The sequence below is a fragment of the Balaenoptera musculus genome, chromosome 5, assembly GCF_009873245.2.
Source record: "Balaenoptera musculus isolate JJ_BM4_2016_0621 chromosome 5, mBalMus1.pri.v3, whole genome shotgun sequence".
Classification (NCBI taxonomy): domain Eukaryota; kingdom Metazoa; phylum Chordata; class Mammalia; order Artiodactyla; family Balaenopteridae; genus Balaenoptera; species Balaenoptera musculus.
In genome coordinates, this window is record NC_045789.1 from 95331002 (window position 1) to 95357389 (window position 26388).

The 26388-nt window shown below is 34.0% G+C and overlaps 1 protein-coding gene across 9 annotated transcripts in view; it reads left to right on the forward strand.

Annotated features, from left to right (window-relative positions):
- The window catches only part of LCORL (ligand dependent nuclear receptor corepressor like), a 182034-nt gene that overhangs the window by 144778 nt on the left and 10868 nt on the right, over positions 1-26388 (forward strand). For 5 of the 9 annotated variants that reach the window (XM_036852217.1, XM_036852215.1, XM_036852218.1 and 2 more), the window contains 2 exons: positions 3907-4000; positions 5324-9440. The exons of 1 other annotated variant lie outside the window; for it this stretch is intronic. In XM_036852217.1, coding sequence (XP_036708112.1) covers positions 3907-4000; positions 5324-6353 — 1124 coding nt within the window. In that variant the 3' untranslated portion in view covers positions 6354-9440. Of the gene's footprint in view, positions 1-3906; positions 4001-5323; positions 9441-24239; positions 24267-26388 lie in introns of those variants that run through there. 3 more of the 9 variants (XM_036852220.1, XM_036852223.1, XM_036852221.1) reach the window with 3 other exon arrangements.

The window sequence follows — 26388 nt, forward strand, 5'->3', positions numbered from 1 at the left end:
ACAATACCTATTTATGCATCTCTAAGCAAAATAGTTTTATGTGCTTTAGAGATTCACATAAATGCATACCAAATGCATTCATGTTCATTTACTCCTGCAACTTGCTCTTCTTACTCATCGGATTAGCAAAAATTAAAAATCTCAACAACACCAAGTGTTGTCAAGGTTATGGAAAAAAATTTTAGTAATATCTACAGAAGTTCAAAATGTATACCCTTCTGTCCAGCACTTACACTCCTAGGTGTGCAGTAGAAAAATTCTTATACGTGAACACAAGAAAACATTTAGAAGGATTTTTGCTTCAGAATTGTTTGTAATAGTGAAAAACTAAAACAGCCTAAGTGCCTACCAATAGGTGAATAGTAAATAAATTTCAGTCTCTCCTTCTGTCTTCTACTTATTTTTCTGTTGCCCTGAAGCATTAAGCATGATAAGTGCTTACTTTTTATCCATCAAGTTAATTATTAGTACTTTGAAAATGTATACACACAAAACAATCTAGTTATGATGTGATATCTCCATTGTGAAGAGGTGATGCTGATAGATGCAAATCAGCAACAGGGGCAAGAAAATGCCCTTTTTTGCCATTTCTGATTTTTTCTTTTTCTTAATCCTAGTTCCCAAGCTATTTCTCCCCTTCTCTTACTGTTTTTGTTTTTTCTATTTCAGATAATCCTAGGGGTTACTGTTTATGATTTTTCTAGCTCTTGAGCCACAGCCTTTATGATGGAAAAAGGAATCATGATACCAGCAAAATACTTTAATATAGGTGACAAAACCACTAACAAAAAGTGAGATTTTTTTTGTAGATAACATGGGCAGCCTAGGTATGGAGAATGGGTTATGGGAAAAAGATAAAAGCATTTCTCACCTGGGCCACTGTTTAGAGTTCCTAAAGAAGAAGAATCAGGAATATAGGCCTGATTTGGGTAGTTCTCTTAAAGATGGAACAGGGCTTAAGTCTAGCTCATCCTCAAGACTGAAATTAGCTATCAAACCATCAATCAAGGAGTGGTCCAAAAAGGACAAGAATACCTTTACTGTCCTAGCTAGGGAGCTACAGCCTAGTTTGCATAGTTAATGCAAAGGAGAGAGAGAAGGAGTTCTCTGCACCTCCTTATTTATGGTTTGTGGAGTAGTTAACCTGAAATCGACCATATCAAAAGTCTAAAATTTAGAACTGGAGAAATTCATTAATTTATTCTGTAACATTGGCAAGGAATAACACACTTATGAAGAGTGTATTTTACATGCTATAAACTACATAAAACGAGCAGAATCAAAACGAGTGAATTCAGTGATAAATCTGAATACGGAATAGGTAGTAATGACTTTTGAAGATGGTCTTATAAGACCTTAAAATAGTAAAATTTTAAGTGCTGAAGAAGAGAAATGAGATAGTAAAGGAGAAGACAACATTCATTTCTCTATTTTAGTAGGTTATAGCACTCTACTTTTGTTTATGAAATACAAATAAGTAAGTCAGGATTCCTGACCTTCAGGAATTCAGTCTCATGGAAGAAAAAGATACGTAAATCAAGAATTGCATGAGAGTGTCGTAAGTGTTATAGGATGCTGTTGGCAAGGTGAACACTAAGATTCTACTTGGGGGGATCTGGATCTTTAAAGATGAGGCGTTTGGCAAGTTGAAAAGTGGAAAGAGCATTCTAGGCAGAGGGAACCATGCCCTGCAGTTTGAGAGACCTGACACCACATAGCATGTTTGAGGAACTGCAAGTGGTTTAGATGCACAGGAAGTGTGATGGTTGAGATGGGTTGTTGACTAAGCCTAAGATTGGGCTGGATGGATAAACTGGGGCAAGATACTTCATTTAATAATTTTTTAAGGTAGTTATGTACCATGTACTTTATTTGTCCAGTCTCCCTTTTTACCCTTTCAATCTAGGCATTCTAACCTCTAGCAATAACTGAATTCCTTCCAGTTCCTCTCAATTCTTTTCAGCAAATATTTACTGAACACTTATTATGTGCCAGCCACTATTGTAGGCAGTGGGGATACATCAGTAAATAAAATAGACATGATCTCTGCCTTCACATAGCTTATAGTCTGGTGGATAACACTAGTAAGTCAATAAGCAACTAGAATATAGCCTGCTAAATGCTAAATACTCTAGGTAAGTGTTGCAAGTATAGGAACCTAGAATAATGACAACCAAGTTCAAGTTGTGTCATGAATGACTGAATGATGAGTAAGATTTGGTGACTATTAGGATGAGTGTGGGGATAGAAGAAGGAGAGGATTAAGAGACTTCTAGGCAGAGGAAACTAATTGAAAGTGTGAAAGCCTAGAGGTGAGAAATAGCATAGCACTTTCCCAACAGGTGTCCCTGTTCCCCCCTTAGCCCCTTGCAGTCCATTCTCCCCACAGCAGATTGATCCTTTAAAAACATAAATTGAAATTGTGCGAGATTTATGCTTACAATCCTCCAGTGGTTTCTTGTCTTTCAAAATAAAATTTCTTACCATGGCCTACAAGGCCTTGTGTGACCTGCCTGATTTCTGATTTCATCTCTCGCAGTCTGCTTGCTCCACGCTAGTCACCCTGGCCTCTTTGCTGTTCCTTAAACATTCCAGATATGATTCCATATCATAGCCTTTGCACAAACTGACCCTTCTACAAGCTTTCCCCAAGATAATCTGCTTGGTTGGTACCGTCACTTTGTTCAGGACTCTGTTCAAGTCCAAGAGGCCTTTACTGATAATACCTGATAAAATAGCAGCTGCCTTAGTCCTACCCTCATTACTCTTATCAGCTCACTCTGCTTTATTTTTCCTAAGTAGCACTGATCATCAACCTGAAATATGGTTGTTGTCAGTGGTGGTGGTGTATGAATTATCTAACTAGATAACAAGCACCGTGAGGATAGGTACTTTGTATACCTTTTTTTTACTGCTGGTCTCCAAGTTCCTAAAACAGTGCTTTGCACATAATTAAATTATTTTTAAACCTAGTTGAATTTTTTAGTATATTTTTTAAACATGGGTTTTCTTAAAATTATTTCTTGTAGCTTTAATTTTCAATTTTTTAGCTATCCGTAGACATATTCCCAGTATGTATTGCTGTGTTTTAAATTCATAGTTTATTTTTATTCTTTTTGATTTTGAAGTTTATCAGATTAACAACATATCTGAATCACTGAAGCTTCATCTTTGTAAATTCAACATTATAATAGTAATAAAAATAACTACATTTTAGTAACAAATACATAGGCAGTTGTTTTCTAACAGTTTATTTTTCCTAAAATGTTATATTGTTGTGTCTTCATCCAATCACAGATATAACCGCAATACATTACATAGGCAGTGATTCAACCGTTGTACATTTCAGTTATTTAAAACAGGAAAATTTTATGCTGAGTTCTAAAAACTAGATTGGTTGTACATAGAGTCACAGATTACCTAAAGTATGTGTCCCACATATTACTAGTCCTAGTAAATGCTAAGTATCGCTCTCTTATTCATCATCATATTTTCTATGCTTTCTGTTTTGTTCAGCGTACATTATTCCTACTTTCCCAAAGCATCATCTGGGCAGCCTTGAATAGGAAGCAGTCATGTTTCTGTTGAATGAGCAGTCAATGGCTGTTCACTGCAGAACAGTGGAAAAGGTGATCAAGGGTGGATTTTAAACATTTTATATCTAGTCTCTTTGTTTCTTCATATCACTTGGCAGTGCCAGCTCCTTCTCTGTTCTTTTTTCCTATGTAGTGCCTTCCCAGTCATGTATTGTTGCTAAAACCACAAGACGAGTTGGTGATGGCCATGTGTCAGATACAAGTGTTAATTTTTAGGTCATGAATTAGTAGATCATCAAAATATGAAATGTTAAAATGTTAAGGATTACCTGTCACAAATATAAAGTTTTTTCTCTTGCAAAAATTATAGGGGATGGAGTGTTAGATCTCTCTACAAAGAAAACCAGCATAAAATCTGAAGAGTCATCCATATGTGATCCTTCTTCTGAAAATTCAATGGCTGGGTAAGCAATATCTAGGAAATATAATTTAATATTAATATAAAATTATGGAGAGAACTCTTAATACTACTCTGAATAGATTGACATATATAGTTTTCTTCCAGAATTTTTGTCACTCATAAGTGTGTGTCTCTCATATCTTTCATTTGTCCTTTCTCTTTCTTTTTTATTCTTTCTGTTAAAGAAAAGTTATCAGAACAATCACCAAACTTTAGTTCATGTTACTAAAATGAACTACCAAATTAATCATAGAATACAAACTAAGAAGCAGGACGAGTAAAGAGAATTTTAAATTCAATATTTAGGAGGCAATTTTAAGGAAAATATGTAATTTCACTATTTAATTTTTTTAAACAATCAACCAGTTTTAAAAGTACTTTACTTACTAATTCTTATAACTAACTTAACAGTGTTTAGATTTTTTTCATTGTGTTCTAGGTGTGGTGGCAGACTACTTTACCTAGTAATCACCACAAAAAATCCTTTCATGCTTTAAAAGCTGTTGTTAAATTAATTAAATAGTTAATAGTGAAATGCTGTTCTGTTGGATTTTTGGATTTTTTTTTTTTGGTAACTTTTGCATCTTCCCATTAACAAACTGCATAGGAAGCTTTTTAGTAACATTTAAATCTCAGATGTAGAGTGTAATCTGTTTCAACTAAGGCTGTAATAGCTTTTTGAGTCATGAGGTATAGTGAGCTTTCTGTTTAAGAAACTTTAAAAGTTACAGTGATACATTTGAAATAGAAATAACATGTATAAAATCTAAAAGTATTTTACCCAAATATAACTTATCTACTTGTTTCAGATTTTAAGTTTTTATCTAGAGAAAAATTAATCTTGTGGAAATATGGGGTATTTGTGTTTGGAAATATTCTTGCTGCTACAAATTTCCTTTAAAGGGGTTGACTCTTTTATTACTTGTTTAGCGGTAACGTCACTTTTCTACTAACAAAAACTCCTTTAGGATTTGGGTATTTTATATAATGGAACTCTAATTGTAAAAAAATTATAAGTGTTGCTCTGCAAGCACCTGTCAGAGGAATAGCAACATCATGAGAATATTTTTACAAATACTGAGTTAGGATTTTATGTTCTTGGAAGGTCTGCCCGTTGAGGCCACCGTATGATTGACACATTGTCCTACCAGGACTATAGCGTTTGCTTTGATAAGGAGCAACTACTACATCTCACAGACTTAAAAGAGTCATAAGCAGTGATGTTACCTAAGCAAGGAGTATAATAAAGGAGTGGACCCTCCCCTTCCATAGCTGTGTGAGAGTCTCTCATGCATCAGTTTACCATCGTTTCATTCCATCCATCCAGGAGACTACACAGAAACAGAGAGGACTATGTGGAAAGAAGTGCTGAGTTTGCAGATGGTTTGCTCTCAAAAGCTTTGAAAGACATTCAGTCTGGAGCACTGGACATAAATAAAGCAGGCATACTTTATGGCATACCTCAAAAAACTTTACTTCTCCACTTAGAAGCCTTACCAGCAGGGAAGCCTGCATCTTTTAAAAACAAAACTCGAGATTTCAATGATAGTTACTCATATAAAGACAGTAAAGAAACTTGTGCAGTGCTGCAAAAAGTAGCCTTGTGGGCGAGAGCTCAAGCAGAGCGCACAGAAAAAAGTAAACTCAATCTACTTGAAACCTCAGAATTAAAATTCCCAACAGCTTCCAGTTACCTCCATCAGTTAACTCTACAGAAAATGGTTACTCAATTTAAAGAAAAAAATGAAAGCCTACAATATGAAACACATCCTACTGTACAGTTAAAAATTCCTCAGCTACGAGTAAGTTCTGTTTCAAAACCACAACCTGATGGTCCTGGTCTGCTGGATGTTATGTATCAAGTTTCCAAAACCTCTCCAGTCCTGGAAGGATCAGCTCTCCAAAAACTGAAAAATATACTCCCTAAACAGAACAAAATAGAATGTTCTGGGCCCGTAACTCACTCAAGTGTTGACTCTTATTTTCTACATGGGGACCTCTCTCCTTTGTGTCTTAATTCTAAAAATGGAACAGTTGATGGAACCTCTGAAAATACTGAAGATGGGTTGGATCGAAAAGATAATAAGCAGCCCAGGAAAAAACGTGGCCGTTATCGGCAATATGATCATGAAATAATGGAAGAGGCTATTGCAATGGTAATGAGCGGAAAAATGAGTGTTTCCAAAGCACAAGGAATTTATGGGGTACCTCACAGCACTTTAGAATACAAGGTAAAAGAAAGATCTGGAACACTGAAGACTCCTCCGAAGAAGAAACTCCGATTACCAGACACTGGGTTATATAATGTGACAGATTCAGGGACTGGCAGCTGCAAAAACAGCGGCAAGCCTGTGTAGATTACTTGTTAGGAAAACGTGTGTATGTGCGTGTGTGTATGTGCGTATGCGTGTGTGTGTGCGTGTTTGCGTGTGTATGTGCACAAGTGTGTATTTGTGTGTCTGTATACACACATGTGGGAATTACAGATGCTCACTCTGACAGGAGACATGACATTTTACAGTTCAAAAACCACTTACATGCCTTTTGAAAAAAAAGTTTTATTCAGGGTTTTCACTGTGGACAGAACTATATAGTTGCTTACTTAATTCTGATAGTTTGTATTTAATCCTTGTATAAATAGGTGAAAAAGATTCAGGTTTTCTTTAGTAGTCAATAGCATAAAGCATTGTGGGAAAACAAGTAATTGTCAAGTGAAACATTTTTATTGGTGGAAGACCACTCCAGCCATTCAGTTGAACCATCTTATAATGGAAATATATTAATAGTTTGTAAACATTTTTGCATAGCATACTTACATTTGTTGTAAGTATATCAAACAACCAATCAAAGTTTAAACAGACAGCTATCTCCACACTAATAAAAATTAATATATACAGTATTAGTACACTACAGTGCATTCTATGAAATATGAAATGCACTCAAGTGCATCCACCAGGAATAGAAAAGAAAACCTTAAATGATATGTATAATGAAATTTAATATTTATCATTTAATAGTTGATTTAGCAGGAAGTTGGGGTTTATAAGGTATATACTTTAAAAAAAACTGACACATAGTTAACCCCAGCAGCTATAGAGTCCTTTAATGTAAGATGGAATACTAAGAACAAAAAGTAATTTAAATTTAATTATTAAAATAATTTAATTTTGTTTTTCATTTGAAAAATAAGCTAATGTGTAAGGTTAGAAAAGAAAGTTGGAATGCAACTTAGAGCATGTTTATAATGTGCACAGAAAAAGCTTGAGAATGATAATTTTGGTTTAAATGTGCTGGTTAGTTGATGTTATGACTACTTTAAATTTTAAGGATTGTGACACACTCCTACTATTGAAAAACCTCAGTGTAACTTTAATATATTTGCTGCTGTGACATTTCAAAACATTTTCAGTTTATCAAAATGAATTACAGATTTCATTTTGGTGGGCGATACATTATCATTTTGCTAATAACCAAATTTGCAGTTTGTTCAGGGTCTTGAATAGATTTACAGATATTTAACACTGAAGCTGTTTTGAACTTTCAGTAATGTAAACTCTCTACTAATTAGGTAGTTAGAAGCTGGGCAGTGCATTTTAACTTTTACTAGACTCATAAGAGAGACCAGTAATTTTATATAGCAGTTTCAAAATGTGGTTCAGAGTATCCATGTTGGATTTATGAAGTATGCAGTTTTAGTGGTAAAATGTTATAAAGCATGTGCCTCCATAGAAAGAATGGGGATTTGCTTCATAAATTCAAAATTCTTCGAGTGCCCCTTTTCTCTATTAAAATTCAGGTTCTGATCATTTTTTCTAAGCCAGTTTTCCTAAGTCCAAAAGGAATACTTAAAGCTGAATTTAAAAAATAAGTGCACCTTGTCAAATACATGTGTTTTTACACTTGTGTTTGTGTGTATCTAATAATCACATATACATGTAATACTAAAGAAATTTTCAGCTATTACATTTAAAAACTGCTTACATATCTTTAAGGAAACTGAAGAGTGGGAAACTACACAACCGAGTAGTTATTTGGTCTCTTAGATCCATACTGAACCCTCTTCAACTATTAATGTTACCTGCATACTAGGGTATGAATCCTCTTGCTTTTTTTTTCCCACTAAGAAAGTATACATAATAGATTGCAAAACAGCAGATGTCAGGGTCATCTTTCTTTTTAAAGAATTAAGCCATATTTTGTGAGGGCCAGAACTTGGATTATTTAATATATTTCCCCTTCCCCCCCCATTGAAAAACAAAGTTAAAGTAAATGTTTCAACACAATTTTATTGACCTCTTTATACAGAATTTTACTTGCAAGAATTTGGGGGCTTGAATGCATTACATAATATTTATATTGTATTGAGCTTTTTTATTCCTCACACTATATTTACATTAATAAATTGATTGAGAAGTTTATAGTAAAGGGATACTTACAGAACACTTTTATATCATTTAAAAGATGACCTGACCAAAAACTTTACAGGATTCATAAAATCAGGGATCATTTTGCTATTGACTTCACAGTGATCAGTAGTTTTATAGGTAATATTATAGTTAATTTGCAGCATTTTAGTACTTGTATTATTTATTTTTGGTCAGAAATAGTAAATTAAATATTTTTTGATAGTTTATAGGTAATGATCAACCCATAACTTTTAAAAGAAACAAAATGTTTCTAATTATTGAGTTAACTTTTGATTATACAAACTAGGAAAGGCAGGGAAATTTATGGGTTCCCCTTCTCCCCAGTGATTCTATTAAGATGTTCTTTATGTTAAACTTTCAAAGTACTTTATAAATTTAGTTACCAGTTACTACTTATTAACTGACAATTTTCTGAAAAATCCAGTTTCAGCAGACTTTTAATGAAGGTGAAAGCAACCCTTATGTGCTTTCTACTTATTTGAATGTTCCTCAAGTATTTTATATTTAAAAAAAAAAAAAGGAAAAGAAAAAACAGTGCCTCTGTTTTTAGAAAACTACTGCTCAGTAAAGTTGTTTAAACCATTTCTGGTAGCTAATGACAATTTTATATTAAATTGTATACTAACTTTAGTGAGACGGATTTTTTTAGTTGTTTACAGTACAAATACTTGTATTTGTTTTTTAATTGCAGTATTTCCATTGTCGCAGTAATTTAGTAAAACTCTGTGGCTGCCTTGATTTTGACAGATTTTGTTAATATAAACTGATTGTTAGGCAATTAGTTATATTTATGCATAAATCAATTGCACTATAATTCATGAATTATTTATTACAATATTTTCTAATGAATTCATGTATCTGTCTTGTGTTGTAAATGTACTGTAATTCTGTTTCTACTTTGTGTTGTTATATATCTAAATCTGATTGTATGAATTTTAATTGTTCAGTTAACGTGTTTCTAGGTTGTAATTTGTAGTAAAGCACTTCAATGCTTTTGCACTTAAATTTACAACACTGTTGGTGTGTGATTGATTTACTCATTCAGTAAAAGAAAAAAAAAGAAAAGCAAAGAAAAAACTGACTACACTGGCTTCTTTGATTCACTCTAGGAAGCAGTTTTATTAATATTAATATTAGAAATTAACTTTCTCCAAAGACAACTATTTCAACAACAAAACTTGTAATGGCAAAATGGATAGAAACTTACCAAAAAAAAACCAGAGATTTTTAAATATATAAATCAAACAGGAAAAGGTTAGAAAAAAATTTTAGCATGAAAAACAAGGGAGCTGTGAAACATACAATTTTAGAATCAATTGAGAATAAATTCTAGATTGGAGGCTTATGTGTATTCAACTATTTACTTACATATTAGGTTTTTCTTTGAGATTCTAACATACAAGAAATATGGAAAAGAAAAAAATTGAAGGCAAATAAGCATATTGTGGAGTTATATAATTTGAGAACTTAGTTATCTAATATCATATATATATATATATAAAATCTTAATACCTGAATATCTAATTAGTAACTTTTAAAAGCTGTTCTTCATACGGCATTAGATAGAAATTACGGGCCACTGTGGTATTTTTGAGATTTTTGAAGTTCCATTATTAAAAATAATAAGTATAGACTTCCTTGGAAAGTCAAAAGAGAGCTATAAAAATCAGTGGTTTTCAGAATAGTTAACACTAGTCATGAATTTTTATTATTTCTACTCTAGACTTTACTAACAGAAAAAAATCATTTGAGCCTTTCAGGAACTGTTATGAAAGCATATTAATCTTTAAAATATAGTGCAATGTATTTTTCTGAGAAACATGTAAAATCTCTTTATTTAGTCACAGATATGTTTAATAGGCCATAACATAACTTTTAAAGAAACCTGTTGGAAATGTGTCTATCAGAACTTTTGGGGTTTTCTTTTGCTTATGTGAAAATTAATAATTTTTAATTTACTGAGAAAGAGTATAATATCACTTATATTTTCTTATTTGATAGTTAACATTTACTCCTGCCTTTGTTCTCTACATAGGTTTCTTGAATTATCCAGTAGTGAGTCTTCAGAGTCAGTTCAATTATTTTACACTCCCAACCATGAAAACATTTACAAAAAATTATTTTCAGAAAAGAAAGGATACTGAGGTCATGTCCTGTCTTCATCTGTCTAGAGGTGGCAGTGGACTTAAAAAGTTTTACTGTAATTTCGTATTTCTTATCTCTTTGATAGCTACTTTATGTCAAATCACATGCTAGTTTTAGTAGTGAAACATTGGTTGAATCTAGTAAAGATACCTTTTTTCTAGAAAAATTTTGATCTAGTTTGCAAAATTTGCTTTGTTGTTTTTGTTACTCAACGTAATTTTTATAAAATGGAGATAAAATATTGCATACTTATCTGTGAAACAGGGTAAGCCAGTTTTAGGGAGGAAAATTTTTTAAATCTCACTTTTCGTTTTAAAAGAAAAATTCTTTAATTTTTAATATTCATGAACATAATAACCCTTTATTTAAACAAAATACAATGTTCTATAGCAATTCATAATCAGCATATTTCAACTCCAACCCTAAATAAAATTTCTATAAGTTAGGAACTAACAACAACAAATATAAGAAATCACAAGTGGGAGGCTATTTTCATGTACAGAGTTTGGTGATATGTTTAATTTAAATAGATACTTTTCTGAAACAGAATTCTTTTAATATATTTTTATTCTTCTTGCTGCTGGTATTGGATTAAAAAGCCTTTTGTAGACCTCTACATTGGTTGCTAAGTAATCCTGGGTTTTAGTTAACATTAGATGTATGTTAGTTTTTGCAGTGGGACATTTTCCAGCATTTGAAATTAAATAATTAGGTAAGTAATGCCTTTAGTTTTGATGTAATTAATTTAGTATCTAAAATCAATTAAAAATAGATTTCATTTTTAAATAGCTTCAATTTTTATTTTCTTATTAGGTTAAAAGGCCTGCAGTTTAATCTTAGAAAAGACATTCTGTTATTTATATGAAATCTAAATCCCTTAATTGTGACTATGCAAAACTTTTTTATTCATAATTTTATTTCCACTACCTTGAAAAATATCTATTTTAAATAAAGATAAGAAAGATTTTCTCCTACATCTTATTTTTCTTATTTGTACTAATATGGACTGATAACCATCAAAATAATTTATAAAATGTCAACTTTACAAAAATTTTAACTCCTTCTGAAGCACTTTACATTAAATATTCTTAATATATCCAAAGCACTAAACATTAGCAATCTCTAAATATAATCATATCTATCATCAACAGCAGCTTTTATATCACAAAAATTAGGGCTTTGCTTTGACTCATATTTTGTCATAGGAAATTAATTATCACCAGTGCTTCATTTTATTTTTGCTAAACAATAATGAAGATGTCACTATTGCAGCTCTCCATAGGAGTTAGGAGTCCAGCAATACCAAAATATCTTTTGTACAAACTCTGTTAAAATTAAAATTCCTTACGATATTAGTATTTTTGCTGTAATTCATTTTTTGTTTGATTTTTATTTTTAGTTCAACTGTTGATGCAAAATCAGAGGAAGCTACTAAAATGGAAAAAGGAAAATCAGCATTAAGCAAAGTTTTGGAATCTTTGTGCATACATCACCAGCAACAAGTTTTGGCTATGTTGAAATTTCTAGTCCAAGAGCAGAATGCTGCTTCTCTTTGCTGTTGTAATACATCATATTCTGTGTCTTCAGAATCTCAAAATCCCCTTATTGAAGATGATTTAGATGGGCTATTCTGTAGTTGTGAATATAGGCTGGCAGAAAGAGGGTATTTACACAATGAAAGACAAAGCCCTGGTTTTGTGCCTCTGCCAGTCTGTATTAAAGATATACATTGTTTATCTTGCCAAACTGTAACTATTGAACACATTAAGACAGTAGTGAATAGAGGAATTGCAAACAGTTATAATTCTCACAGGTGTTGTTCTGGACTGTTACCAAACATTCATTCCACAAAATCAGCCTTTCAGACTCCTCTTTCATCAAGGGAAATATGTGATGTTTCAGTAAGTCTTAAAGACGTTTGTAGATCTCGAAGTCCCTCACCCCCACCATTATCACCTGTACAGACTGAAGGATTTGAAAAATTGAAAGATGTCATCTCAGAGCTTTCAGCCTTAGAAAATAACATACTTGAAACAAACATTAACCAGCCTCCTCCATCTCTGACACCAGCAGAAATAAGCAGTGACAAAGATGATCATGAAGGTAAAATGCATAAAACTAAAAAATCCAGTAACTCTGATTGTTTGCTCTTGGAAGACAGCAATAAATGTACTACAAATCAAGAAGAAGGTGAAACTACTGTAATTTTTCAAGATTTAATGGATCGTATCAATGAAAAGTTAAAATCAATAGAAACGATAGATATGACAAACCTTATAAAATTATCTAGCAGTGATTGTAATAGAGATAATGATTTAAAATTGAGAGATTTAATAACCTCTCTCTTACATAATGCAAAGGCCAGTGATTACAGTTTTATGGAATTACTGAGTCAACATGATAAAAAGGTAGAAAATAAAATTATTCAGACAAGATTTCGAAAGCGTCAAGAAACCTTACTTGCAATGCGCAACTCTCCTGATTCACCCATATTTAGAAGGCAGTCTTTACAGATAAAAAGAGAACTTGCTAGTCTTGATGAAAACTTTATAAGAAAAAAATACACTGAAAAAAATCCAAGGAAATTTATGTGCCGTGATGAACTATTTTCAGCGGACAAAGAATTCTATCATTGCCAAGGGCCTTCTTTACAAAATTCTAAAAGCCTTCAAGATAATCATCATGCAGAAACATTTTCACCAGATTATGGATTACAATCATTGCAACTACCTCTTAATTTAGAAACTAACTTGGCTTTTGATGCATTTTCAGAAAGCTTTAAAACAACTTCTGAGAAAAGGAGCATAAGAAGATCACAGGAGAAATCTGTGGCTGGAAAAAATTTTTTGCAAAATCATAAAGAGAATCCAAAATTAGAGAATATTCAAACTCCTTTGAAAAGTGATGTCCCTGGACTTTTGAGCAGAACTAAACGAAATATTGTACCTCCAGGGTGGTATTCTATATATGTAACAAATAATTATATTTTCAAAAAATCCCCTAAGGCCAAAAAAGCTTCTGACTCTACAAAAAAAAAAGATCCAGTAAAAAATATTCAGATTGAAAGCTCACACAATATAGATTTAAACAAAATTGCAATGAATTCTAATTTACAAGTTGTTGTGGAACGTTTGGAAGATACAATAAATATGGCCAAAAAGTCTTGGAATAATCAGTCATTATCGGAAGGATATAAAGCATCCAAGAAATTGATAGAAATTGATGGTAAAGATCAACATGCTGGTAGAAATATGACTCTTACTGTAAGTAGAATGACATGCAAAGAGCAGAGTTTATCAAAATCCATAGTGGCATCTCCCAATATTAAAAGCAATCATATACCTGCAATAGATTTGAATAACAAAAGACTTGATAACCAGAAAAAGTCATCTGTTTTAAATACAGGTAGCTTGATTTCCAGTGTTGAAAATGTACCAACAAAATATGAAGCCATTGAAAGCTCTTCTTTTGCCAACTATTCTAGTCCTATCAAACTCATGTTTTTATCTGAGGTTAAAAGCAGTGAAGGAGTCAAATATACTTTAACTTCAGTTGGTAATTCTGAATCAAATCGCTGTCTTCCTTCGGAAAAACGACCAACTCATCAAGTAAATGAAAAAAAAAAAGAAACAAATGAGAATACCCCAAATGCTAACTTTGAAAATTGTAGTTCTAATCTTAATGATAGTGACGGTCTCCAAAAAGAACTAAACAAATTTAATTGTGCAAAAGAAACTGCAGAATCCTCTGCAGTGTTTACAGATGATATGAATAGTGATAAACCACAAGAGGAACCTAAGGAATATTCAAGCAGTGCTATTGATTCATCTTTTAAAAGAAAACCAGGTAGACCTAAAAAAATAGGTCCCCAGGTTGTGAAACAGATTAAGCGACCAATTGGAAGACCACCAAAACCTAAAACTGACCAAACGGACATCACCATTTGCCAAAATCAGTCCTTTAGTGCTGAAAAGAAAAGCCCAGAATCTCTCATATCAGAAGTAAAAGAAGGTATATATAAAAAGAGTATTATAGTAACTGTTATTTATGGAAGGTCAAGAAGAACTAAAAGGCATGTTTCTGAAGGAAGTGTAAACATAAGCAATGGTATGTCTTTAAATAATAACGTTGCTGATTTTCCAACAGAATATAATAGTCTCAGAAATATTAGAGAATATGAAATAGACTCGGGTGAAAGAATAAGTGCTATTTCAAGTCTGACTACTGAAACTGAGACCTTGGGGTCTGGCTTTGAATATGTTAGACCTATCAAGAACAAGTCTGTGATACCTCAACCTTCCAAGAACATTATTCGACCAAATCAGAAGTCTTTGGCAATAATTAGGAAGCCTGGTAGACCTGCAAAAGTGAAAATCTCTGGCATATCTGTGACTATTAATAGAATTTCACCTCAGGAGAGAGAAGTAAGTATTAGCAGCTGCTTACCTCCTTTAGAACAAGAGAATATATTAGAAAAAAATCTGCCTGAAGTAAAATATGATCACCAGTGCACCGTGGATACAAGGCACACTGAAGCTGACGAATTTAAGAATGGATCAAAAAGTATGGTTGCTACTATACCTTTGAGACATTCTATTAGGGATCGAAAACCATCTCTGCATTTCTTACATTCATTAGCATCTTCTGGTTCACTTATTTATAGAAATGCTCTGCTCCATAAATCATGTAAACTCCATTTGCAGAAAGGTAAATGTCAGAAGGACAAACATAAGCAGTCAAGGATTAAAATAGCTTCCAAAGGTACACCAGGAGCTAGAAATTCAAGGAATGCAAAAAAGCGTTTGGAAGATAAGTTAATACCCATTTCTGAAGTATCCTTGGACCCTATAATTTCATCAAACCCTTTGCTCAGGTGGTGGGCTGCTTCTACTTCAAACGATTCCTTATTAGAGGAATTAAACAATAGATTTGAGCAAATAACAAATGCTTGGTTGCCCGTGAGTGGAGATGAAGCTGAAAATTGTGTTCATAAAAAAAGAGAACACATTGAAAATGATAACTTCAAAATAGCAAGCCCTTTGGACACCTGTTTTTTAGAACTTGAAGTTTCACCTGTAAAAATGCTTTTTCGGAAAAAGTATGATTTGAATGAACTCTGTACCTGGTTTATGCAAACAACAGAAACACAGTCTCTTTCACTAGTTAGAAAAGCAAATGCACGAAACCCTTTGGAAGTAATAAATACCAGAGGAATTAAATTAGGGACCAAATATTCTGATTTTAATACCAGCCCCTTCAGAAAGCACTTTAAAAAATTTGCACTATCTTCTCCTTCAAAATCAGCAGGGAAGTTGCATATACTGCATAAAATGGTTAGCTCTCCACTCTTAAATGTGAAAAGTAATTTAACACTAACTAGGTTAAAAAGAACTGAGTTTAAGAGGTTGCGACATGAAAGGTGGAGAAGAGAGGGAAAGCTGCACAGCCGTGGAACAGGTGCTTGGATCTCTAAAAGGAGGAACTTAAGATTTTTTTGCCAGAACCAATTTTTGAGTAAGACTGAGGGAGGAACAAATGCTGACATCCCACGCCAAGGAAAAAACACTGTAGATAATCAGTTGATTTTGCCGCCTAAGGTCAGGGATGACTTTTTGCAACAGAGGGTGGCAATGTCTGACTTCAAAACACATGGTAGTTTAGAGAATAAATTTAAGTCAGAAGCAAAGGAGAATGGAACAAACTGCAGCCAAAAAGATTTTGAAAAGGGCCCAAGACTAGGAAATGTATGTCCAAATAATTGGAGGTCAAAAACCTTAAAAGATTGTAGAATATTTTTGAGGAAGATCAACTATCTTGAACACAGAAATACTTTTAAGTTAAATACAATCATTTACTCTCCTGAATCTGTTAACAGTGGAAGTAATCATCAAACTCACATAGAAGACTCAAAGCACATTACCTTAAGATCCCATTCTGCTAGGCAAAATTCTTTTAAAAAGCAATCTAAAGAAATAGAAAATGCTAAAGCAAATAGTCCTTCAAGCAATAAATTTCCTAGCCAACTTGACAATAGTAAATTAAATAAATGTGTTAACTATGACAAGAATCCTTCTGATAATTCTGAAGTTCTTAGCAAATTGAACAAAAGAAAAAGACCACCATGGAAGACCACAGAAATGTCAACAAAAAGACATAAACGGCAGTCTTGCAACAGTGGACAAATGGCAAACTATTATTCAAAATCCCAACTAGGTAAGTTTTTCTCTCCTTAATTTTAAAGTTTCATTGTAGGTGCCTTGAGTAAAGTATGAGATAATGGGTAGAAAAAGAACAGCTGATTTAGTTTTATTTCCAAAATATTTGGACAATCTAATTTCTTGGCACCTAGTATGAAACTCATGAAATTAGGTGCTGCTCAATGTCCCAGTGCACTTCCCCACATCTAAATGTGTCCAGGATTTCAAGCAAATTAAAGTATATTTGAGACATAGAAAGCTTCTAAAAATATTAATGTGAACATTACCTGCTTTTGCATCTGATAGTTCTAATATAAAATATAGAAAAACGGTTTGACAAATAAATATGCCCAAGTAACTATCTAAAAATTAACTACTACACTACAGGCTAATATATATTTATTGTCTTGATTTGAGACCATCTGGAAGGAAGTAAAAACTATCTCATGGCTAAATTGATAAAGACTATAACATGTAACAATCCTAGGGTATCAGTCTCACATTCACCATTAAGTTGTTAGGCCCTTTGGTACTACTTTGGGAACCACTTTAAGATTTTATTTATTTAAAGAGTGTCAAGGAACAAGATTTTTTTTCCAATAAATCAGCAACTTGTTGAATAGTTTTTTCATATCTGACATTGAACTAGATTCCATGGATATAAAGGATTTCTTTATGGAGGTAATCCATAGCCTAGCAAGGGAGAAAGTCGTATACTGGTAATTTTAAGGTAATGCTAAATTCAGAATGCAAACTGAAATTACTTTAGCAAGTAATTATGGACTTTACTCAGTTATACTGACCTGACATTGGTGCCTCAGGGAGACTGTTACCCCTAGAACCTAGCAAAAATTGGGTGTAAACACTGTCGTTGCCATCATAGCGAGTTCAAGCTCTGCTTATTGATAGGTGCTAGACAATTTAGGATAAGTAAGAGTGTGGTAGTGCTTGTTGATTACTCCCCTGACGTGAAAGAGTGCCGGGTTACATTTGGAAATTTAAGGATATTTTATCATATGGTTGCATTGTTAACATTGTGTATTTTAGGGGAGTCTTTTGTGGGGTCCAGAAGGTATTGGCGGCTTTATTTTTGTTACCTTTTTAAAAAACTTTTTTAAAAGCTAAAAAAACACTCTCAGGTCTTAAATTAAAATATTAAAAGCAGTAATTAAACTCAAGTTTTAATAGGTTAAAAGATTATTATGACCCCCCAAATTCAATTACTTAACTGAATAACTTTATAATACCTATTTCAGTATATCTAACATGTAGTGATTTTAAAATTTTAACTATCTAACATTCAGTGATTAAAATTTTAAAGGTGGTCAAATGAGAGTCTCCATTATGAAAGATGAGTCAAATCTAAAAGTAATGCCCTTTGTTTCTTGCCCTAAGGATAACTAAAAATAATATTATAACAAATAGTATGTCAGGGAAAAAGAGGGAAGAAGTCTGATAGTTATTTTTTTAAAAGAACTTATAATTCACCTAAAAATATTCACACGTATTTTTAAAAGACTGCCATGAATGGAGAATAAAGTGTAGTGTTTCATTTTTAATTCTTTATACCATCCTCATTTCATACTAAAGGTAGTTTACATTGTCATTTTTCAACAGAACTGTATTTTGTTCCTTCCAGCTTCTTAACCATTGTATCTTTCTAAGGTATAAGTGTAAATTTATTTTAATATGGTTCTTCATCTCACTATAAATATGAGATCACCCTAGAAAAATAAGATGGAAGATGCCTAATTATTACTTTTCAAATTAATTTCAAATCCTTTTGTGACATTTAAAAAATTTTTAATATCATATTAAGAGTTGTTTTTCACCTTTTTCTCATTTTAAAAATTACTAGTAGTAGTTCCTGTTCTGCTTAAAGTTTTACTTATCTTTTACTGATAACTTTCCTTCTTTATTTTTTAACATTCTTTCTTTTTCCACTCAATCAACAGGGACATTATTTTTATAAAGTTGTATTTATAGCAATATTTGTTATATTATCTGATTTCTAAATGTTTCTTAAGGTGTTGTTTTCTTCTCATTATTCTTGATATTCCATACTTCTTTTTGCCTTTTTGGAAATGACACTAAAATTCATTATTAGTTTTACATGTGTTTTTCTTCTTCATAGAGTACTTAGTGACTGGAAATTTGAGATAGACTTTTAACAACAGGACTTTTCTAGGTATATAATGAATTAATGGAATATTTCTGTTGATAAAGAGTTTTGCTTCTACCCCGAATGTCTTGTTTTTAAACATTTCAAGATTAACTGTCCAGATATAGTTTAATACACAGAAGTTTTAAAAGTTATACTTGACTACATTTGTACTGCTATATATCAACTGTAGACATGGAAAGGAAGAAGAAGAAATGCAATTCTATTCTAGTTTCAACAAATACTTTTTGAATGCCTACAATATGCTCTTAGGCACTGGAAAAGGTTCAAAAAGTTCTTTTTCCATCTAAGTGAGAAAACAAGATATATATCGCTTATTTATTCAATATATAGAGTGTATTTTATGTTTTAAGTGGGATATTATATGTTTTAAGAGGATAGAATGGTGAAAGTCATGGTTTGTACTCTCAAGGAGCTTATCATCTCATGGAGGATAGTGAATAGGCAATTCCGGTAGAAAGATGAGTGCGGTGATGCGAGAGATTGACTGTAAGAGCACATAACAGGGAAATTGAACCCAGGTTCAGAGAATTAGGCAAGGATTCCTACTTTTTTTTTTTTTTTTTTTTAATGAGCTGAAGGACATTATTGCAAATTTCTTTTTTTTTTTTAATTTAAATAATTAATTAGTTTATTTATTTTTGGCTGTGTTGGGTCTTCGTTGCTATATATGGGCTTTCTCCAGTTGAGGCAAGTGGGGGCCACTCTTCATCACGGTGCGCGGGCCTCTCACCGTCGCGGCCTCCCCTGTCGCGGAGCACAGGCTCCAGACGCGCAGGCTCAGTAGTTGTGGCTCACGGGCCCAGCTGCTCCGCGGCACGCGGGATCCTCCCAGACCAGGGCTCGAACCCGTGTCCCCCGCATTAGCAGGCAGACCCCCAACCACTGCGCCACCAGGGAAGCCCAAGGATTCCTACTTTTAAGCTGGAATTTGAAGGATGACAAAGTATTAGAAGTCCAGAGAGTATTTCAGGCAGAAGCAAATTGCATGGAGAAAATTTGGGTGACAGAAGAGAGCAGGCTTGTCTGGAGCACTGATTAATTTAGTTTGTATAGCTGAGACACAAAATAGGAATTAAGGATGGGGCAAGGGGTAGATGGAAAAATGGCAAAAGAGAAAGCTACTGATGGAAGCATAGCCCAAATTGTGAGGTCAGCATCAGTTAATGAAAAAAATATATATATCTTGAGCCCTAATGGTGACAGTAATGGGGAAGAATCGATATATTTGAGAGAGATCCATGAAGTAGAATCAACCTGTCTTAGAGAAGAGAGGAATAAAGGATAACATCCAGGTCTTCGGCTTGAACATCTGGGTAGGTGATTGTAATATTCCCTGAGATATAAGAGAACACTCAAGGTCTTCAGTTTTAGACATAAGAAATTTGAAGTATCTAGTGGGGTATCCAAGAGAAGATGTTTAGGAAGCAATTAGTTAATACGGGTTTTTTGCTCAGGAGAGGGGTCTGAGCTGGAGATAAAGATTTGGGGGCCAGCAAATAATTGAAGCCATGAGAGTGGAAGAGACTGTTCAGTGTAAAATATGAAGAACATAGGGTCTCAGAGCCCCAAAGATATGGAGAAAGGAAAAGATATGTGTAAAAGGAGACTGATGAGTAGTCAGGAGGTAAGAGGAAAGCCAGCAGAGCGTGGTGAAAGGAAATATGTTTTAAGAAGGGAAAAAACAACAGTGTAAAATGTTATTAAGAGGTCAGTTAGGCCTTGAAATGTTCCATTGAACATAGCACAAGAGGTTATTTTAGAGATTTGGGAGAGAGCAGTTTTGGTGGACTAATAGAGCCAGAAATGTTATGATTGACTAAGTGCAGGAAGAGGAAATGAAGAAAATTAGCACAGAAAAATGTAAATGGCTATGATTGGAGAGAAAATAGGGAAGTAGTGAGAGGAAGCCCAGTTGAAGGATGTTTAGATGCCAATGGGAAGAAGCCAGTGGAAAAACAGATTGAAGATAGAAAAATGAGATGGCAAGTAGGAGAAATGGAGTGAAGCCCCTGACTTGATTATGGGATATCTTGGGGCATCATTAGAGAGATTGGTTTTGGCCAGAAGAGTCATTTCTCTCTTAAAACATGAGAATAGTGGGAATAATATATGAGGATGCAAAGCAGTTTATAAGTTTATGGGCAGACTATTGAGGATAGTAGAGTCTATTTTCTATGAATCAAGAGGTAATCTAAGAGTAGCATGGTGGGCATTGAGCTCTGTGGATAATGTTTGAAATACTGTCTCAAGAAATAACAGGATTGAACAGCTTTGTGATTTTATCTCAGTTGCCAGAATGTAAGCTTGGAGAGAGGTGGGCCCTTATACTTAAGAGTAATTGGGTTCACCAAGTGGGTGTAACAGAAAGAAAAGAGATCAAACCAAGAATTCATTCTGTGAATTGTGATAAACTATGTGATCAAAGTGTAATTCTAAGGAGTCTTTTTCTAATAGTTGCACACAATATAGATTTGAGGGGAGGGCAGAATGGGGTGTGTGAAGGGCCAATTGTAAGAGATGGTTTCTGAGGTGATAATGGCCTAAAATTGTGTATGACTCTTGAAAATAATAATATAGACCTCTTTAATGTCAGTGTCTTTTGAATTCCTAACGCAAATGTGTGCCTTTTTCTAATTGATACATATCTGGATGTAATAAATGGACTTTGGACACCTCTGAGGAAATTTCAAACTAGAACAACCTAGTGTGTACTTAAAGCTACTAGTTTCCTAAAACGTTAAATTTTCCCATAAAAATTCAGAACTCAAGTTGACACTTTGGATTGGATTGAAAAAAGTTCACTTTGTCAGCTTCTCCTGTTTTGTGGTCTATCCTCAAAAACGACTGAATATATATATTCTTTCCATTCAGAATTCTGGTTTTCACTCAGGTATATAACTGATGGGTGATTACTCCTTTAACTACCTAAAACCGATACTAACCGTGCATACTTCTCTGGTCCTGCTAATGAACATTTTACCATATTTTTTTTGAATCCTAACTCAAGATATTCTTTTAAATTTGTATGGTTGAGGCAACCCTCGGCACAGAGTATCCTTTAGCATTTAAAAATAAAATTTAGAGTTAGAGTTACTTCATGTGCTGTTATTCAGCATCATAATTATCTTCTAATGGAAAAACTGTGAAGCATAGAGTAGGTGATTTTCTGAATTTCATTCTGATAGAAAAACGTTTCCAGACGATTTAGTCACCTTAATCTAGTTGCTACGCAAGCGTTCCAGAGGTGCATTCCAGGAAATGCTAGTCCGCCAAGATGTGCTGTGTGCAGAGCGTTCTGTGGTCTAATAACGTTGGGAAATGCTCCCTTCTCTTTCCTGCGCTTATTGAGTCGCAGTGCCCCATTAGCGTGTTAAACTGCATTCTCCAAATTTTATATCCCACAGAACACAGTTTGGGCAACATAATTAGGAAACACTGCTCTACATAGTTTCCTGCTAGGCTTTCTCTGTACTTACTGTGATGTTCCCAGAAAGAAAGCAATGACTGTAAAAATGTAAGTTAATCTATGTACTAGATTTGTTCTTGTTGTACATAAATTGTTAGAATAATCAAAATTAAATTGTAAGTGCTTTACTAAGATTCACCATTAAAAGAAGACACATAATTAATATTTTAGGCTTTGTGGGCTTTATAGTCTCTGTTGCAACTACACAATTCAGCTTCTGTGGCATAAAAACAGCAATAGACAAACACATAAGTGAATGAGCATGGCAATGTTCCAATAAAACTGCTTACAGACGCCCCAAGTTAGAAAGTTAATTTCGTTTGAAAATAGTGCTGTACTCCATATCCATTAATAGGGAGAATCAAACAAATTATCTTTCTTCAGCTTATACTAATTATGTTGCCAAAGTGAAAAAACAACTTGAAATATTTTTTGATAAGTTCCCTGGGTTCCTTTGTAACTCTAATGTCTAACAATGCATGGTGGACCAGGCTATTTGGTATAATAAGTTTCATTTTTGTATATTAGATTTTATTTCATAATGAGTTAAGACAGGAAGAGCTATGGTAGCAGTCAGTTCAGGTGGCTTTCCTCTCTGTATTACAGACAGTGAGAAAGTATCTTACGAGTTTAGGAAAACATACGAGATCAGTGTCTCCTCAAGTCTTAATTTATCCACACTCTTAATTTGGTCAGAACTGGATGAAACAAAGACAGATATTTTAATGTAAGAAATAATAAATACATTGACTTATTCTTTATTACATGGGCTTCATATCACCATTTTACTTGCCAGTGCCATCAGTAAAAATATTAAAACTGTGACCCAATAATTTAAAGTATTCTAATAAAATCAAAAAATTTTAATAAAAATCCATTCTGTTTACAATTGGTTATTTTCCCCATCATTGTAATTTTCATAGGAACTTAGTATAGAGAAGAATGTCAGGTTTTAAAGAGTTTTAATATAGTATTATTGCCATAATACTATATTAAAATATGAAACAGCTACTTTGGCAATTCCTTGTCTTGATTTTTTTTCTTAGAATTTTTCTTGCATATCTTATATCCCATTGCTTTGTCAACCGTTACAGATATTCTGCTTTACTAATTGCCCCATATCTTTCATGGAAAACTATTCAGTTTATTCAACAAATATTATATATTTTCCTTTTGATCTACCATGCATTGTTAGATACTAGAGTTACAAAGGAACTCAGGGCACTTATCAAAAAATATTTCAAGTTGTTTTTTCACTTTGGCAACATAATTAGTATAAGTTGAAGAAAGATAATTTGTTTGATTCTCCCTTTTAATGGATATGGAGTACAGCACTATTTTCAAACAAAATTAACTTTCTAACTTGGGGCGTCTGTAAGGAGTTTTATTGGAACATTGCCATGCTCATTCACTTATGTGTTTGTCTATTGCTGTTTTTATGCCACAGAAGCTGAATTGAGTAGTTTCAACAGAGATTATAAAGCCCACAAAGCCTAAAATATTAATTATCTGGCCCTTTGCAGAAAAAGTTTGCTGACCCCTGTTAATATCAGTAGAATTTTGATAAGGTGTGACTAGAAAGAAAACTTAATGTATTTTTTTAGTAAATTAAGATGATTATATCCAGTTCATTCCCAACACCCATCCATACTCACTCCCTGTTGTCCACTCCCACCTCGCACACAGTACATTTGTGACGTGTAGTTGTGTTATTTTGTTTTTCTCTATGGAACAAGACCTGTCTTTATCCAGCAGAGTGGTGCTGGGGGAGCCATCAATGCCAGTTTTATTCTGTTTTGTAAACCTTTATTCTCTCCCCGCAGCCTCCAGACCTGCTTTGTCTATCTGAGGTAAGTTCAAGGGTCACCCTTCTCTTCCTTAACCAGCTGCTACCATCAGTTAGAAAGAGATTGATTTCAGTGCTTCAAACCTTAAATTCCTTCCTCAAGTGTTCTCTTCTCCCCTTTTCTACCCCTTTTTTCCTTCTCTATTTCTTCACTTAGTAATTCAAAATTTTTAGTTCAGCTCTCATGGCTACCATGTTTTTCTCCTCATTTTTCCTGGGCAGTAAATAATTTTCTTTGTAGTGGAGCCAAGTATCCTATGATTGTCATAATATAAAGCCTACTGAATTCACCTTTTGTTTAATTACAGGAAAATAAAAGGCAGAGTAGGTGTCTGAATGATTTCATCCTGCCAGGTTTTTTCTTCCTTGTTTTTGTTTAATTTTAAGCAAGACCTTGGCTTCTTTTTTCTCCCCCTCAATTCCAGTTCTAGGCAACCTGGAAAATTCATTTGTTTGCTTCTTTGTCTCTGTGTTATGTAAACGTATAGAAGGCTAGATTTTAGAAGCCAGTATCTAGAGACCCCATTAATTCTTTCAAAAAGGTTTGTCTCCTGTGTGCCAGGCAGTATGCTAGACATACGGAATATGATGGGGGGGACAAAATCAGATGTCACTCAATTCACGGTCAAGTTTGTTTGGAGAGGCAGACATTGAGAAAACAGTTACACAAATCTTACAACTTCTTAATTCGTAGGTGGTACCATAAGAATTCCTTATAGGGAGATCTTATCAAGTCAGGGAAGTGAAGGAGGACTTCTCTGAGGAAATGACCATTGAGCTGAGTGAGAGTGAGTAGGAAGAATGAGTAGGAACCAACTAGGCCAAGTGGCAGAGAATGGGGAGGGGAGGAGTGACCTTCCAGGAAGAACTGAATGTGAAAAAAGTATGAGGCATGGTGTTCCTGGCGGGTAAGAGGGATAAGACATGACTGGTGTGTCTTGAGTCACGAGGGAGAGGAGGAGCATGATGTCAGGTGTGGTGAAGATTGAGGAGTGAGTGAAGGGTAGACCATGCAGGTTCTCAGAAACCATGTTCATGTCCTCTCAGTGGCTAATTTTACCCCACTAGTCAGGTAATACCAACACCTGTCTGAGGACTCTACTTGATGCCCCAGGGGCTAGGAGGTCTTTCCATTCTTTTTGGTGGGAACACCAATTATATCCAGTCCTGTATGGCCTCTAGGTATTTTCCACCTAGTCCTTTTCAGTGGTCTTTTTCACAGCCTTGGGAAACATTCACGTACTGATCAGTGTTTATCTACAGACTTACGAGGAGCTCTGGAACTAGCTCTCTCTGCAGCTCTCTTTCCTGTATTCGGCTCCACACATTCTAGTCACCTGGGACTCCTTCACCTCCAAACTCTGTCTTCCTTTCTCAGGAAGATTTCCAAGCTCTATTTGGGTTCCCCCTATATTGCAGCCTGGAAACTCTCCAAGCAGTAAGCCAGAGCAAATTTTAGGACTTACCACCTTCTGCTTCCCTCTTTTCAGGAATTACTGTCATCCTGTACTTCCTGTCATCCATTATCTTAGCAACATTATTTCATATATTTTGTGGGGGTTTTTTTAAGTTGTTTAAAGTGAGAGGGCAAGTTCATTTTGTTACTTCATCATGGCCAGAAACAAATATCCCAGATTTATTTTTTTAACAAATATTTATCCAGTTTCTATATGCTAGGTGCTGAAAATAATATACTGAACAAGACCAGCAGGGATTTCTACTGTCATCAAGCTTGTATTTTTTTGGGAGGGGGGAAAAAATAAAATAGAAAACAGAAAGCACTGGTAAATTCTGTGTTAATGAAATTAAATGACAAAAGGAGTTTTTAGGGAGAGCTGCTTTAGGTTGAGTACTCAGGAAAATTGAGATATCTAGGATATCTTATCATTCATGACTGAAACTGAGTATGGATGAGAGCTAAGGGAGAGTATAGGAGAAGAAGAAAAGAAAGCCTGGGACTCAACCTTGAGAAATGCCAATATGTATTCTGCAGGTGGAGTGGGATGGCTTTCAGTGACAGGAAGAGGCAGAGGAAAGCCAGTATTGTTTTTTGTCTCAAAAGCCAAAAAAAGTGAGTCTCAAGAAAGAGGGTATCTTACTCTGCTCAGGCTGCCATAACAAAATAA